At 61.4% G+C, this 12,504-nt stretch overlaps 2 protein-coding genes across 13 annotated transcripts; both read right to left on the bottom strand.

The window, feature by feature from the left end:
* Positions 1-61: 61 nt before the first annotated feature.
* Positions 62-2,913, bottom strand: FKBP2 (FKBP prolyl isomerase 2; the record flags this gene model as incomplete). Of its 7 annotated transcripts, none has more annotated exons than XM_082748270.1 (6): positions 62-210; positions 301-336; positions 698-744; positions 866-978; positions 1,318-1,486; positions 2,742-2,913. In XM_082748270.1, the coding sequence occupies 6 exons, from the start codon at positions 2,801-2,803 to the stop codon at positions 149-151; spliced, it is 489 nt and encodes a 162-aa protein (XP_082604396.1). In that variant the 3' UTR covers positions 62-148. The 7 variants fall into 7 exon arrangements, with proteins under 7 accessions (XP_082604396.1, XP_082604398.1, XP_082604397.1 ...); XM_082748272.1 differs by lacking the exon at positions 2,742-2,913 and adding an exon at positions 2,340-2,711; XM_082748271.1 differs by lacking the exon at positions 2,742-2,913 and adding an exon at positions 2,213-2,346.
* Positions 2,914-4,724: 1,811 nt separating this feature from the next.
* VEGFB (vascular endothelial growth factor B) lies at positions 4,725-12,385 on the bottom strand. 6 transcript variants are annotated; one of them, XM_082748229.1, is made up of 13 exons: positions 12,311-12,385; positions 11,766-11,858; positions 10,765-10,858; positions 10,076-10,275; positions 9,824-9,988; positions 9,031-9,117; positions 8,121-8,935; positions 7,507-7,549; positions 6,788-6,984; positions 6,482-6,555; positions 6,237-6,272; positions 5,764-5,999; positions 4,725-5,161 (listed from the first exon to the last, which is right to left on the bottom strand). In XM_082748229.1, the coding sequence occupies exons 5-12, from the start codon at positions 9,834-9,836 to the stop codon at positions 5,786-5,788; spliced, it is 1,479 nt and encodes a 492-aa protein (XP_082604355.1). In that variant the 5' UTR covers positions 9,837-9,988; positions 10,076-10,275; positions 10,765-10,858; positions 11,766-11,858; positions 12,311-12,385; the 3' UTR covers positions 4,725-5,161; positions 5,764-5,785. The 6 variants fall into 6 exon arrangements, with proteins under 6 accessions (XP_082604355.1, XP_082604354.1, XP_082604356.1 ...); XM_082748228.1 differs by lacking the exon at positions 12,311-12,385 and adding an exon at positions 12,201-12,248; XM_082748230.1 differs by lacking the exons at positions 11,766-11,858; positions 12,311-12,385 and adding an exon at positions 11,211-11,427.
* Positions 12,386-12,504: the final 119 nt, after the last annotated feature.

Raw genomic sequence — 12,504 nt, 5'->3', positions numbered from 1 at the left:
GAAGCTGTGGGTTCTCAGTCTCTTGGGGCCCACAAATACACACAGGCTCACTTCACAGACATTAAGGGTTTTGTTTTTTGTATTTTTTTTTTTTTTTAAACAGTCTGGTCCCTGATGGGGGCCTCTCCACTGCCCCTTCCCAGTTTTGCTACAGTTCTGAGCGTCGCTCGATTTTGAGTAGCTCCACCTCGAACACGAGCGTTGCGCCGCCTGCAGGGGAGAAGAAGGGACAGAATGAGAATCAGGACCACAGGGAAACAAGATGGGTGCAGGACCCTGGGGGGCAGGGAGGTATATTACCTGGAATCTTTGGGGGAGCTCCCCGCTCTCCGTACCCTGTCAAAGATGCACAAAGAAACAGTGAGGTGTAACCAGGCCAAGGGAGAGGTGTACTGCAGACACCCAGCCTGAAGCCAGGCCTCTGCCCATCTCAACAAGAAAGCGAGAAATGGAGAACGTGTAATGGAGACGGCAAGGGGCTACAAAAGGTCAGGTAGGGGGCAGAGAGCGGGTTCCAGAATCAAGTGTCCCAGGGGTCTTGCCCTGTTCTCACTGCTGGGCATGGTTAGACTTGGAAGAGGCATGTGCCATAATGAATGGATGGGGTGGAGATCAATGCAGAGGCTGAGCCAGACTTCACCCTTCCCCAGACACACACCCTAAACTCCCCCATTCAGGCTCAGGAAGGGCCTCTTACCCAACTCTGATGGGATCACCAGCTTCCGTTTTTCTCCCTCACACATCCTGCAGGACAACACAAGATCTGCACAGGGCAAGCACCCAGGTTCCCTGTCCCCCACCCCATCCCTGGGGCTTGCCTCCCACAGTCAACCTCATGGACCACACCCACGGCCCCCTGACTCACCCCAGCAGCCCCTGGTCCCAGCCCTTGATGACCTGGCCTGTGCCCAGGGAGAAGACAAAGGGCTGGTTCTGGGGCAGGCTGCTGTCAAATTCCGTCCCATCTTCCAGCTTCCCCTGTGGGACCATGGAAAGGCCAGTGAAGAGGAGGGTCCACTCTGAGATACCTCCCCACCCAGCTGCTCTCCCCAAGCTGGCTCCCCATTTCCCCGTTGGCAGCCATAGCCCTAGAAGGGGACAGAGCCTTGGGTGGGCAGCTCATAGGACACTCACTGCTTGCTGGTGCCAACCTGGGGATCAGGCAGTGAACAGCAGGGGAGAACTATGGAAACTACGTAAAAGGGAAAGGGGACGTGCCCAAGGTCACCCACCTTGTAGGCTGAGGGATCTGGCTTCCAAGTCTTCTCAGGTCCCCAGAAGCCCCACCCACGCCAAATGACCCACTCCCTCACCCACCGTGTAGTGCATGTGCAGGACGTCCCCCTTGCGCGATTTGATGGGACAGTGGTCCACCCGCTTCTTGACCCCGATCTGCAGCTTCCGTTTGCCCTCCGCCCCCGCAGCAGTGGCCAGGGCGCTCAGGCAGATGGACAGTACTGTCAGGACCCAGCTCAGCCTCATGTCTCTGCGGGGACAGACCCCGACCGACCGACCAACCGACCGGAGGGTAGGGTGGGGAAGGCATGGAATAGGGGCAGGTTCCAGAAGAATTCCACCCCCACCGTAACTTGCCTGCCCGTGGGGATCCCCTTGTCCCGTGTCACCACCCCATCCCCCGGGGCTTCGCGGCCACACTTACCAGTCCAGTGAGAAGGGGGCTTGCCCGAGGACCCCAGAAGCGGGGGGAGGGGGTCAGGGGAGGCCACAGCAGCCAGGGCCCCGCCCCTTTGTTCACCCCCAGCCCTTCCTTCCCTCCCGGTCCCCAGCTCCACTCTTCAGTTCCCACCCGTACCTTTACGCAAAGTCCAGACCCTATCTGGCTGTCCAGCAGTTGCCTCGACAGGGCGACCCCATTCACGCCACACCCAATTGCCCCCCGCCCAGCACACCCACACTTCTGCGGCCGCTGCAGGGGGCCTGCCCCGAGGGACCCACACATCGCCGCTGGATGGCTCCGGGGAGCCCCGATCCTCCGGAGGAACCCCCCAGGCCGGGCCTGTGCCTCCGCCAGGGGCGCCGCCCCAGCTCTGAGCCCTCGGGGGCCTGCGGGGTACCCAGACTGGTCCCGTGTCGGGTGGCCGCCGAGCCCGCTCCACCCACACCACCTCTCCAGGGGGAGTTCTCGGCCTACCGCGTCCCCAGGCCCGGCCCCCACGGAGGCCGCCCCCGCGTGGACGCCCCGGGCCATTACCTGGGCCTACCCCTTCGCTTGACTCCTTGACCCCACCCTTTAGAGGACGTAGTTCCGCCCCCTGCTCTGGAGCCCCACCCTCGACAGAACCAGACCCCTTTTCCTGAACGGTAGCCACGCCACTCACCGGCTGAAGGCCCGCCCCCAGCGCCTGAGCTCCGTCCCTTTCGGTCTCTACACCCGAGGCTCCGCCTTCCGCCTGTTCCAGCTCCTCCTCCAAAGACCAGGCTCCGCCCCCCACCGATCCTAGCTCCGCCCCCAGTCCCGGAGTTCCGCCTTCTACTGGAACCAGATCAGAGGTTCCACCCGTCTCTGTTCCACGTCCCGCCCCGACTCCCGGGGCTCCGCCCCGTGCGGCGTGAGAACCCTCCCCCTGCGGCATCCCCAGACAGCTCCGACCCCAACTCCCAATTTCCTCCTAACCTATCCCTCGTTGATGCTCGGAGCCCCGGCCCGCTCCTGCCCGACCTGATCCAGCCTGCCCCCTTGCACCCGGCTCCCCCCAGCCCGGGCTGTGGCCCCCGCTCACCTCCTCGCCGCGCCCCCGGAGTCAACCCCAGTCGTGCTGCTGCCTCTGCGCAGGCGCGTCATCGTCGCTACCCGGCCCGGCCACGCCGCCCGCCCTCATTGGACTGTGCGAAACCCGCTGCCACACGCCCGGTGGGGCGGCCTTTCCCCCAGCCCCGCCCTCGCGCCAACACGTGATGACGCGCTGCTTCCGGTGGCTGGGTAGTCGGTAAGGTTAGGTGAAAGTTACTTCCTAAAGTGCCTTCGGCACTTCCGGTCGAGGTGAAATTGAGGTCAGGCGGACGGGGCTTCCCGGAGGGGGTCTTGAGACGCCATTTTATTCATTCCCAGGTTCTCCCAAGCGTTCCGGTTTGTCCCTGGGCCACTTCGTGATCCCCAATCTCCAGTTCGTTGCAGTGGAAGGAGCCTGGGGTTCAGACTTGGGTTTGAATTTGCGATCTGCCGTTGACTGGCAATGTGACCTTGAGCGAGTTCCTGGGCCCGGTAGGATCTGGAGTCTCTGTACCCCGGGCTGGGCAGCACCCACCTGACAGGGCCACTGTGGGATTGCGGCCATGAGGGGATCCAGCAGGCCCTGGCCAGCGGCTAATGCTCTCCCTTTGCTCCGCGCTGGCCTCCAGACCTGCCTCTGCCTGCCACGCGCTGACCGGAGTCGCGATGGCAGTGGTCTGGTTGGGCCGGTTCCCCCAACCAGACTGGTATTTTCAGGTGCCCCAGCACCCAGCAGTGCGCGGTCAACATCTCTCAGTTGAAGTAATGAACGTGTAGTTGGGAGGCAATGAAACCTAAACCGGCTGTTAGAGACAACTAGCTGGAGGTCACACCCCTGGTCGATCAGCCTCTCTGATCCTGTTCGTCAATTAAAAAAGGAAGCTAATCAGCGGCGCCAACCTTAGAATTGAGGACTAAGGGAGGGGGCACATATGAAGCACTGTGTGTCTCCAGCACTAAGTGGGCTAGGAGGGAGCCGCTCTTGGGTCTCTAGCCTTCATCTGTCCCACTTCCATTGAGCTATGGCATTTTCAGTGACAGCATAGCTGAGAAAAATGATTTGAAATCGGTAGTCACAGGAATTGTCTCTTCTGGTTGAACCCCACTCCTGCCTTGGGCCCAATAAGATCACTACCATGCCCTCCAATCTCACACCTCAGAGAAGCTCTCCATTAGGGTAACCATTTAGGATTAACCTCTCCCCCTGAATGTCCTCTCTCAGCAAGGCAAAGCACTGGGTCCCCAAGGTTGGCCTTTGGTTCCCCGCACCACCCCACCCCCCCACCCTGAGCTCCACCCCAGGAACACTAGAGGCCGCAGGAGGAGGGCCAGGCACTGAGCTTAGGCTGGGTCAGACAAAAGTCAGGAGAGTCCCAAGCAGGGGCTGGTGAGGGGAGCCCAAGGGGAAGGGAGGTGAAGGTGGAGAAAACCATGTGGTTGGGGTTGAAGAGATCTATCTCTCAAACCGAGCCCACCAACCACAGCCCTTTGGTACTTCCCTTTCAGGGAGGTGGGGACAGGGCAGTGCGTGGCTTCAGAGTTAAGCTAGAGGAAGTAGGTTACATATAGAGGGTCCTGCCCAGCCGAGAGGATGGGTTTTTCTCTTAAGGGAAGACATACTCAGACTTTCCTGGAGCCCAAGGATGGGGGCCACTCATCCATTCCCTCCAAGTGCACATGTAGAAGCTTAGGCTCGAGAGGGGACAGTGACAACCAAGATCATTTCGCAGATCTGGGTCCCACGTCAAGCTCACAGTAGGCCGTCTCCTTCCAGAAAGGAGCCTCTGTGTTGAGCAGGAGGGACAGGGCCCGGATGGGACAAGAGACTACAAAGAATACAGATTTCCGGCTCTGTGACCTGGTGAGGGACCTCAGGCCTCGCTTCCTCCATCACACAAGGGAGTCAGACCAGCTCTGGCTCCAGGAGGCGGTGTGACGCCAAATGTCTGAATGCCCCAGCCAGGACAGTGACAAACAGGGACACAGGCAGGGATAGCTCCTTCCATCTCTTTTATCAGGCTTGGGGGTCACAGTTCTCACACCGAAGCCCAATTCCCAGTATGTGCGGAGGATCGGTGTCTTCTTAGGGAGGGGACGGAGCCAGATGTTAAGATGCTCACTCGTACATGGTGGTCGCACACTGAGACGGGACCCCTTCTCTCTCGAGTTAGTCCGGGACCCCTGGTGCTGCCTGCACCTCTCCTTGCCCAGCTGTCCACCCTGTTGGATGGCAGCCTTGGAGAGACCTGGGACAGCTGGGAAGTCCTCTGAGAGGCCCAGGGCCTGGAGCAGCTTCTGCCCACATGGAGATCTTGCGACTGGGCTCATCTCAACATACTGCCCTCTTGTCCCCCTCTGGGAGAGGGGTGGCTGGTGAGGGCAAGTGGCTGAGTCTGAAAAGCAACGTGTCACCTTCGCAGCTTTCGGCACCTGAGGGAGGGAGGAAGGGGTCTGTTCACGCAGGCACGACTCGGCCCCTGCTTTTCTACATTCACCCCTTTGTTACCTTCTGTGAACCCCATTCTCTACCACTCCTGGGGAGCCCCAACTGGCCTGCCCACGTGATGCCACCCCATGGCCTCACTGTGGAAAGGAGGAGTGGCTGAGACGCACCTCAGACAAGGGTGGACAAGGACTCCACAGTGTCCTTTGGCCTCTCACAGAGACCCCAAGGTGGGACAAATGTCTCCCACGGAGGCTTTTAGGAGGGCCCAGAGCTTCACCAAGTGGAGAGCCATCTCTCTCGTCTTGACTGCAGGCTGAGGTTACCTTCGGGGCCTCTCTGACCTCTGGGAGACCATGTCGGGTGCCCCCTGACCTCAACCTTTGACCTCTGCTGGCCTCCCATATCCTCAAGTCTGCCTCCCCCATGAGAACGTGAATTCTGTTTACACTGATTGCGTTCCCCACGGATGCTTGGTAAATGTTTGTTCGGCACATTCAGCAGCTTCCCGTTCCCTGGAGGGCTCACCCCGCACCCGCTCCCGGGGCCCCGTAGCCTTCCCAAACAGATGCCACCCGTAGCTCCTCACCTGCAGGTGTCTGGGTTGAGCTCTAGGCCCCGCCCTTGGCAACGGAGGAAGCTGCGGCGTCGGCAGCGACAGCGGCAGGTCCTGGGGTCAGGGCGCTGGCGGCGCTGGGTGCAGCGTGGGCAGTGGGGCCTGGGGCTGGAGTGGGATGGGTGATGTCAGCTGGGGAGGGTGCTCCGGGGGCAGAGTCCCAGCCCGGAATGGAGCGGGGCTGGGGGCGGTGGTGGGGAGTGGAAGCCCTAGGAGGAGAAGCAATGTGTCTGGGGTGGGCAAGAAAAGTCTTCCCAGGAGCTGGTGCTGGGCCAGAGCACACAGACTTGGGGAGCAGAGGAAAAGGGGGTGGGGGGGCACAGTGGGAGGAGAAAGAAGGGACAGGACTGCAGCTTCCTGACACACTCACACCCCTACCCACCCACACATTTCATCCTGGCTGCTAGGCCTGGGCTCCCCACCCAGTGAGAGCCCAAGAGACTCACCTGTCTGGCTTCAGAGCACTCTCTCTCTTTTTTGGTCTGAAAAGTAAGAGGGACAGACAGCGACGAGGAGGAAGAGGATCAGAAAAGCCAAGCCTCCTACTCTTTTACCCCAGATCCCAGGCCTACCCCGGTCGGAGTCCTGGCAATCTGGTCCCCACTGTGGAGTACCACCATGTGCGCCACCACACCCCCCCCCAACCCCGGGAACCCGGTCTCTGAGCTCAGAAGAGGGGCCTGGCTGGCACCTGCATTCACACTGGCTGTGTTCTTCCAGGGACATCTCACCCAGCTGACTGCTCGGGTAACGGATCATGAGGATCTGTGTTCCAGAGATGGAGGAGAAGACAGTGTGAGACACAATGAGAGAGAGAGAGACAGGGGAAGGGACTGTTCCACGGGCTGGAGAGAGAGGAGCTCGCCCACCAGCCGCGGCTCTGGCCATTGCCCCCCCCCCCCCCCCCCCGTACCAACCCGGCCCCCCCCACCGTTGGGCCACCACCCCCAGCACCAGACTCCACCCCCTGCTGGGCATACTGCACTGGCCCCAGCACCTGCATTCGGACTTGGTGCTGCCCAGTGGGCACGCACTCCAGGCCGTCGTCAGGACAGCAGCCACCGCAGCGCTGCACGGTCACACAGCTGGGCACCAGTTGCTTGGCCACGGTGCCCATGAGCTCCACGGTCAGGGGCACCACCACCTCCCGTGGCTGGCAGGTGGCACGGGTATACACATCTATCCAGGACACCACTGGGGGCAGATGCGCAAGGGTTAAGACCCCGCTGGGGTTCCTGCAGCCCCTCCCTGGTTCCTGTCTCCCCCCACAACCCCCAGCAGCTGTTCTTCCTAATTCCTGTGTCACGGCCCCCCTCCACTGGCCCTCTCTCTGCCCTCACAACCTGCCTTCCCCTGCCCAGGAACCTAGGAACCCCACTGCTTCCACTTTCTCTTATGGGCAGAAGAAGAGTTTGTGTCTTGGAGAGTGGCTGGGATCACACAACGTGATGGACAGACCTCCTCAGTGCAGGAGTTACTGTTTGTTTGTTTCTTTCTTTCTTAAGATTTTATTTGACAGACAGAGATCCCAAGTAGGCAAAGAGGCAGGCAGAGAGGGAGAGAGAGAGAGAGAGAGAGGAGGAAGCAGGCTTTCCGCTAAGCAGACAGCCTGACGTGGGGCTCAATCCCAGGACCCTGGGATCACGACCTGAGCAGAAGGCAGAGGCTTTAACCCACTGAGCCACCCAGGCACCTCAGAGTTACTGTTTCTATTACCTTTCTTCTGGTGGCTGAGGGCATCAGGCTGGGACACAGGGCCCTGTAGGAGAGAAGGGACCTGGACCCAAGGTGCACTGAAGGAAGGGCTGGCCCTGTGGCTGTCCCCAGGGCTCTGCCCTTGCCATCAAAAGGCTTCAACTGCTCTGTGACATTTTTCCAGGATGCTCTGCTTCTGGGGTCACTCTAGCTTAACCTGTCCTCTCCTGGCCACCTGAGACCCTCCCCAGCCAGGCTAGGACAGTGGTGGCGGCAGCGGTGGCATCCAATCTCCAAGCCTGGTGGCCCCGCTGATTCGAAGGCGGCAGGTCCGAAGGGGGCACAGTGGGCACTGAACCAAGTCCTAAGGGTACCGAGCGGCTCCGCCCTCGGCCGAGCCCAGGGGACGGGGTGGGGCAGGGGAGTGGCCCGGGGTTGGGTTGGCGGGCCCGCGGCTCGGCGGGCCTGCGGGGAGGGATTCTTCCCGGGGGATGCCCTGGTCGGATCCCCGCCACGCCCCGGTCCGCAGCCCGACCCCGCGGGTCCCCCAGGCAGAGGTCGATCCGCGTCTCCGCATTTCCGCCAACCTTGAGAGAGGGCACGGCCAGCGGTTGGGATGTTGGGGACGCACGTACCTGGGCGGGGGCCAGTTGCAGGAGCGCAGCGAGCAGCAGGCGGCGGAGCAGAGGGCTCATGGTGCCCGCGGGGGCCGCGCGCCGGGGGCGCCCGCATCGCCCTAGCCCGGTGGCGCGGGGGGCGGCGGCAGCCAGAGCCCCATGGCGCGGGCCCGGGCGCGCCGGGCGGGGGCCGGGCGCGGGGGACCGCTCCTCCGCGGCCCCCTCCCGAGCCCTGAGCGCAGGCAGCGCAGCGCAGCGCCGCGGCGGCGGCCGGAGGAGCCGGGCGGGCGGGCGGCCGGTGGCGGCGGGCGGCGGCGGCGGGGACAGCGGGGACGGTGGGGGCGGCGGGGGGCCGGGCCCGGGCTGGCGGGCGGGCGGCTCATGTGACCCAGACACGCGCTCCCCACCGGGCCGCGGGGCGGGGGCGGGGCGGGGGAGGGGGGGGCGAGGCCGCCGCGGGGACCCGCCCCCTCCACACACCCCCCTCCCGCCGCAGCAGGGGAAAGGGGACGCACCGCCCAGGGGGCCGGGCTCCCGGGTCGCAGCCGCCAGGACCCGGAGGGCGGGGTGCGGTTCACCCGGCGAGGCCCCGGGAGGGGGCCGCTGGGCCTGAAGCAAGGAGCCGGACTCGAGCTCTGAGAAGCACTTTATTGCACGCGTTTCGAGGGGTGGCAAGTCCCGCGGGGTAGCAAGGAGGGAACAACCGGCAGCCCGCGTCCAAGTGAGCGGCTCACGGCCGGGTGCCTGTGTTGGGAGGCGCGATCCCTGGGCCTCCAGGTGGGGGCTGCAGCTGCTGCCCCTGCAGTTTCTCCAGGAGCCTGGCTCTGTTGGCCCTGCAGGGGAGAGCACCTGGGTGGTCAGGACAGAGCACCCCAGAGAGTGGTGCCAGGACAGTGAAGGGAGAGGGCAGGACGGAGCTGGGACAGACCTGGCCCGCGCCCGTGTGTCATTGTAGATGGCTGTGATGACCCGATCCTTTTCATCCATGAAGCTCCGGTGTATCTGCTCCAGCTTCCTGCAAGGGGGTTACAATTAATCCCAATCCTTGCGGCCCCCCAAACACACCCCAACGCCATCCAGGCCGCTCTAGGGTCTCCTCATTCATGAGGACCTCAGGCCAACTGCCTGTGCTAGGTGGGGAGAGGGGCCCAGAAGGGCCGCGGCTTCTCCAGGGTCCACTGGTGACTCAGGTCCCTGGCTTCCCTGTTGAAGGGGATGACCACAGCTCCGAACATCAGGGTGTTCCTCCTCACAGGAGACTAGAAAGGGTGTCCACGTCACTCTACCACTGAGCTAAGCAGGCTGCTGGCTGTGGGCATCAGCCCTTAGGTATCTTTGTTGTAGACCTCAGTACCCACGGCATGCATAAAGGAGTGGCAGGGAGACAGCCGATTGCCCAACAAGTGAGGACAGTTGCCAGTGAGGCCCAGTTACAACATATTTCCTTCTTGTGCGTGATCTTGCTTGACTCCAGCACGCCCTGGCAGCAGCACCAAAGATTTACCCTCAAATGCCAAGAAACCTGAAAATGACATTAGCCTTTAGTGGGAGCAGAGCTGCCTTTGCCCAGGAGATGATGCTCAGGAGACCTACTTCATGCCATTCTTAGCTGGAGAGACACAAAAGTGCAGGCCCCAGAGGCGGTGTGGATGTATGACTGACCACACTGAGCCCCCCCCACCATCCTCCGCCCTCTGCCCAGGGGGAAGGCAGGGAGTCACCTGAAGGCAACATAGTGCAGACCCATGCCTGCCAGCATGATCAGGAGGCAGTATCCTAGAACCCGCTGGTTCTGTTTGTGCTGCTGCTTCCTCGACTCTGGTCCCTGAGGCCTCACACCGGGAAACTGGGCCCAATACTGGGCATTGGGGGGTTCCCAGGAGCCGCTGGGAGGGAGGAGAAAGGAAGTGTGGGATGAGGCTCCCTAGGGGACTTGGGGGTGGTGGGGCAAGCAAGGGGCAGGACGACTGTACCTGTGTGCCTGATACTTGTGTGCCTGATGAGCAGACCTGGCATGGGCCGCGGTTGCTGGAGGCTTTGGAGGACTTGCGGAGGACAGCTGGTGATCGTAGCTTCGGCGGCTCTGCTCTCGGCTGAGCACTTGGTATGCTTCACTGAGCTCCACAAAGCGGCTGTGCAGGGCTGGATTCCCAGGGTCCCGGTCGGGGTGCAGCTGGGGTGGGACAGGACTCCGGTCAGCTCTCTTTCCATTTCCCTTCACAGAACCCAGCCCAGTAACGTCCACCCTCAAAGGCTCAAACCATCCCCAGAGGCCCTGCCTGGCCAGTAATCCTCCCTCTCAGGGAGGCCCACCCTTCTAGAAGGCCAGAGAGTAAGGAAGCACAGACTCCTGCCCCCTCCCCTGTTCAAGCCCTCCCCACCTGCTGCCTGGCTCTCACTATATTTCCTGGTCCAGGCTTTCTCAAGAGCAGGCAGTTCAAAAGAACCACATCCAGCCCATCACACAGAATCCTTGGCTCCTGGCCCAACCTTTCCTCCCAACTGGCCAGACCTCTGCCCTGGGGGCAACTCCCATTCTCTGCATGCTGAGGGATGTGGCACCATCCAGACTGAGCCACCCAACTCCTCTCCCGGGAATCTGAAATGTACCTTATCCAGCTCAGACTGACTGTCCCTCCTCCCCATCTAGGACCACTGGTACCTCTTTGGACTTGGAGAAGAAAGCTCGTTTAACTTCTTCAGTGCTGGCACCAGGATGCACTCCTAACAGTTCATAGTAGTTCCTGGGGCCAGACCTGTGGAGATAGGCCAGAAACTGCAGGGGCTGTAGAAACACAGAGGATATTCCTCCCCTCCCCCTCCCAGCAGCCCCCCCTCACCAACCGCACTCCTCAACTCAGAAACCAGGAGGTTTAAAAAAAAAAAAAAAAGAAAGAAAGAAAGAGGAAGAAGGAAGGAAAGAGAGAGAAAGAAAAACAAAGAAAGAGAAAGAAAGAAAGACTAAAAGGAAAAAAAAGAAAAAGAAGAAAGGACAGAAGAAAGAAAGAGGAGAAAGGAAGGAAAGAAGGAAGGAAAAGAAAAACAGAAAGAAAAAGAAAGGAAGGAAGGAACCAGGATGTAAGGAAGCTGAGGCCAAGGGAGCTCCACCTGCAAATCATCCCTCCCTTTTTGAGCATTTCAGGTATGGTGCAGATCAGAACATTTCAGTGTGTAGCCCTCAGACCCCTTGCATAAATACCCAGAAATCTTGTTTAAAAAAAAACAAAAGCAAAAGCAAACCCCCCCCCAAACCAGATTCCTGAGCCCCACTTCATTCCTGCGCATCAGACTCTCCAGAACCAGGCCCGGGAATCTGCATATTTGTAAGCCACACCCCCACCCCACCCCACCCCCGCCCACAGAGTTGCACAGTGATGCTTGACAATCACTACAGTCATGAAAAGAGCACGGAGTTTGGCTTGGACTCAAACTCTACTTCTTCCCCTTAACTTGCTGTATGATCTTGGGGGTCATCCCTTAATCTTTGATCTCGTGTCCTCAGTCGTGAAGGCGAGCGTTTCCTGAAACTAGCCTGTAAGGCACCTGACACAGAGTACAGAGATCACAACCATCATAGCGCCTAGATCCAGGCCTGGAGCTGGGCAGGCCCTCCTCAACGAAACCCACTGAATGATAGGGGCCTGCCCCCTGCCCCCGACTCACCGCTGCCCGGAGGCCGCTGAGAAGAGCCGGGTGGCAGGGCTGCGGTGCCACGACCGGCACAGGCACAGGGACAGCATGGCGACAGGCCGGCGGCTGGTGAAAGGAGGCCACAAAGAAGAGTGCATGGGGACCAGGATGGGACACTTCAAGCACTCCAGGGCCAAAGGGAAGGGCCTGGCCCCGTTTACTTGCGAAGGCAAACTGAAGCTGCCTCGGGGAACCCAGGGGCGGCGGGTCCTCCTTTCTTCAGGACCAGACCCCGGTGTCCTGGACCTGCCCCTGCCTCTGACCGGGGCGTCCGGAGCCCCTCCCCACACTGGCCTCGGTGTCCGGGACCAGCTGTCCCGGACGCCGGGGACCCCCTCCCCACCCTGGAAGCCTTGGGATGGGCGGGTGAAGGAGGGGCCCGCCCCGCCCCGCCCCCGCAGCGCTCACAGATTCCGCGGCCTCCTATTCCTGCCCCTATGCGGGGCGACTCCGCCCCCGCGCTCTCATTGGCTTAGACACCGAGTCCCCGCCCACAGAACCCGAAGGTCCGGACGTACGTCAAAGGCCACACCCCGCACACCCATTGGCTTTTGGCGCCTCGGGTCCACCCAACGAGGTCGAGGCCCGCGGACCTGCGGAAAGACAACGGGCGCGGGTTGGCGAAGCGGGAGGGACGTTGCCTGCCCTCGCTGAGGCCTCCGACCCCGCTTCCGTTGCTCTGTCCCGGGAATATGGCTGTTACTCTGCTCTG

Source organism: Mustela nivalis (genome assembly GCF_964662115.1).
Source record: "Mustela nivalis genome assembly, chromosome: 9".
NCBI classification, from domain to species: domain Eukaryota; kingdom Metazoa; phylum Chordata; class Mammalia; order Carnivora; family Mustelidae; genus Mustela; species Mustela nivalis.
The sequence above is the reverse complement of the archived record's forward strand: the minus strand, read 5'-3'. Positions and strand labels throughout refer to the sequence as shown.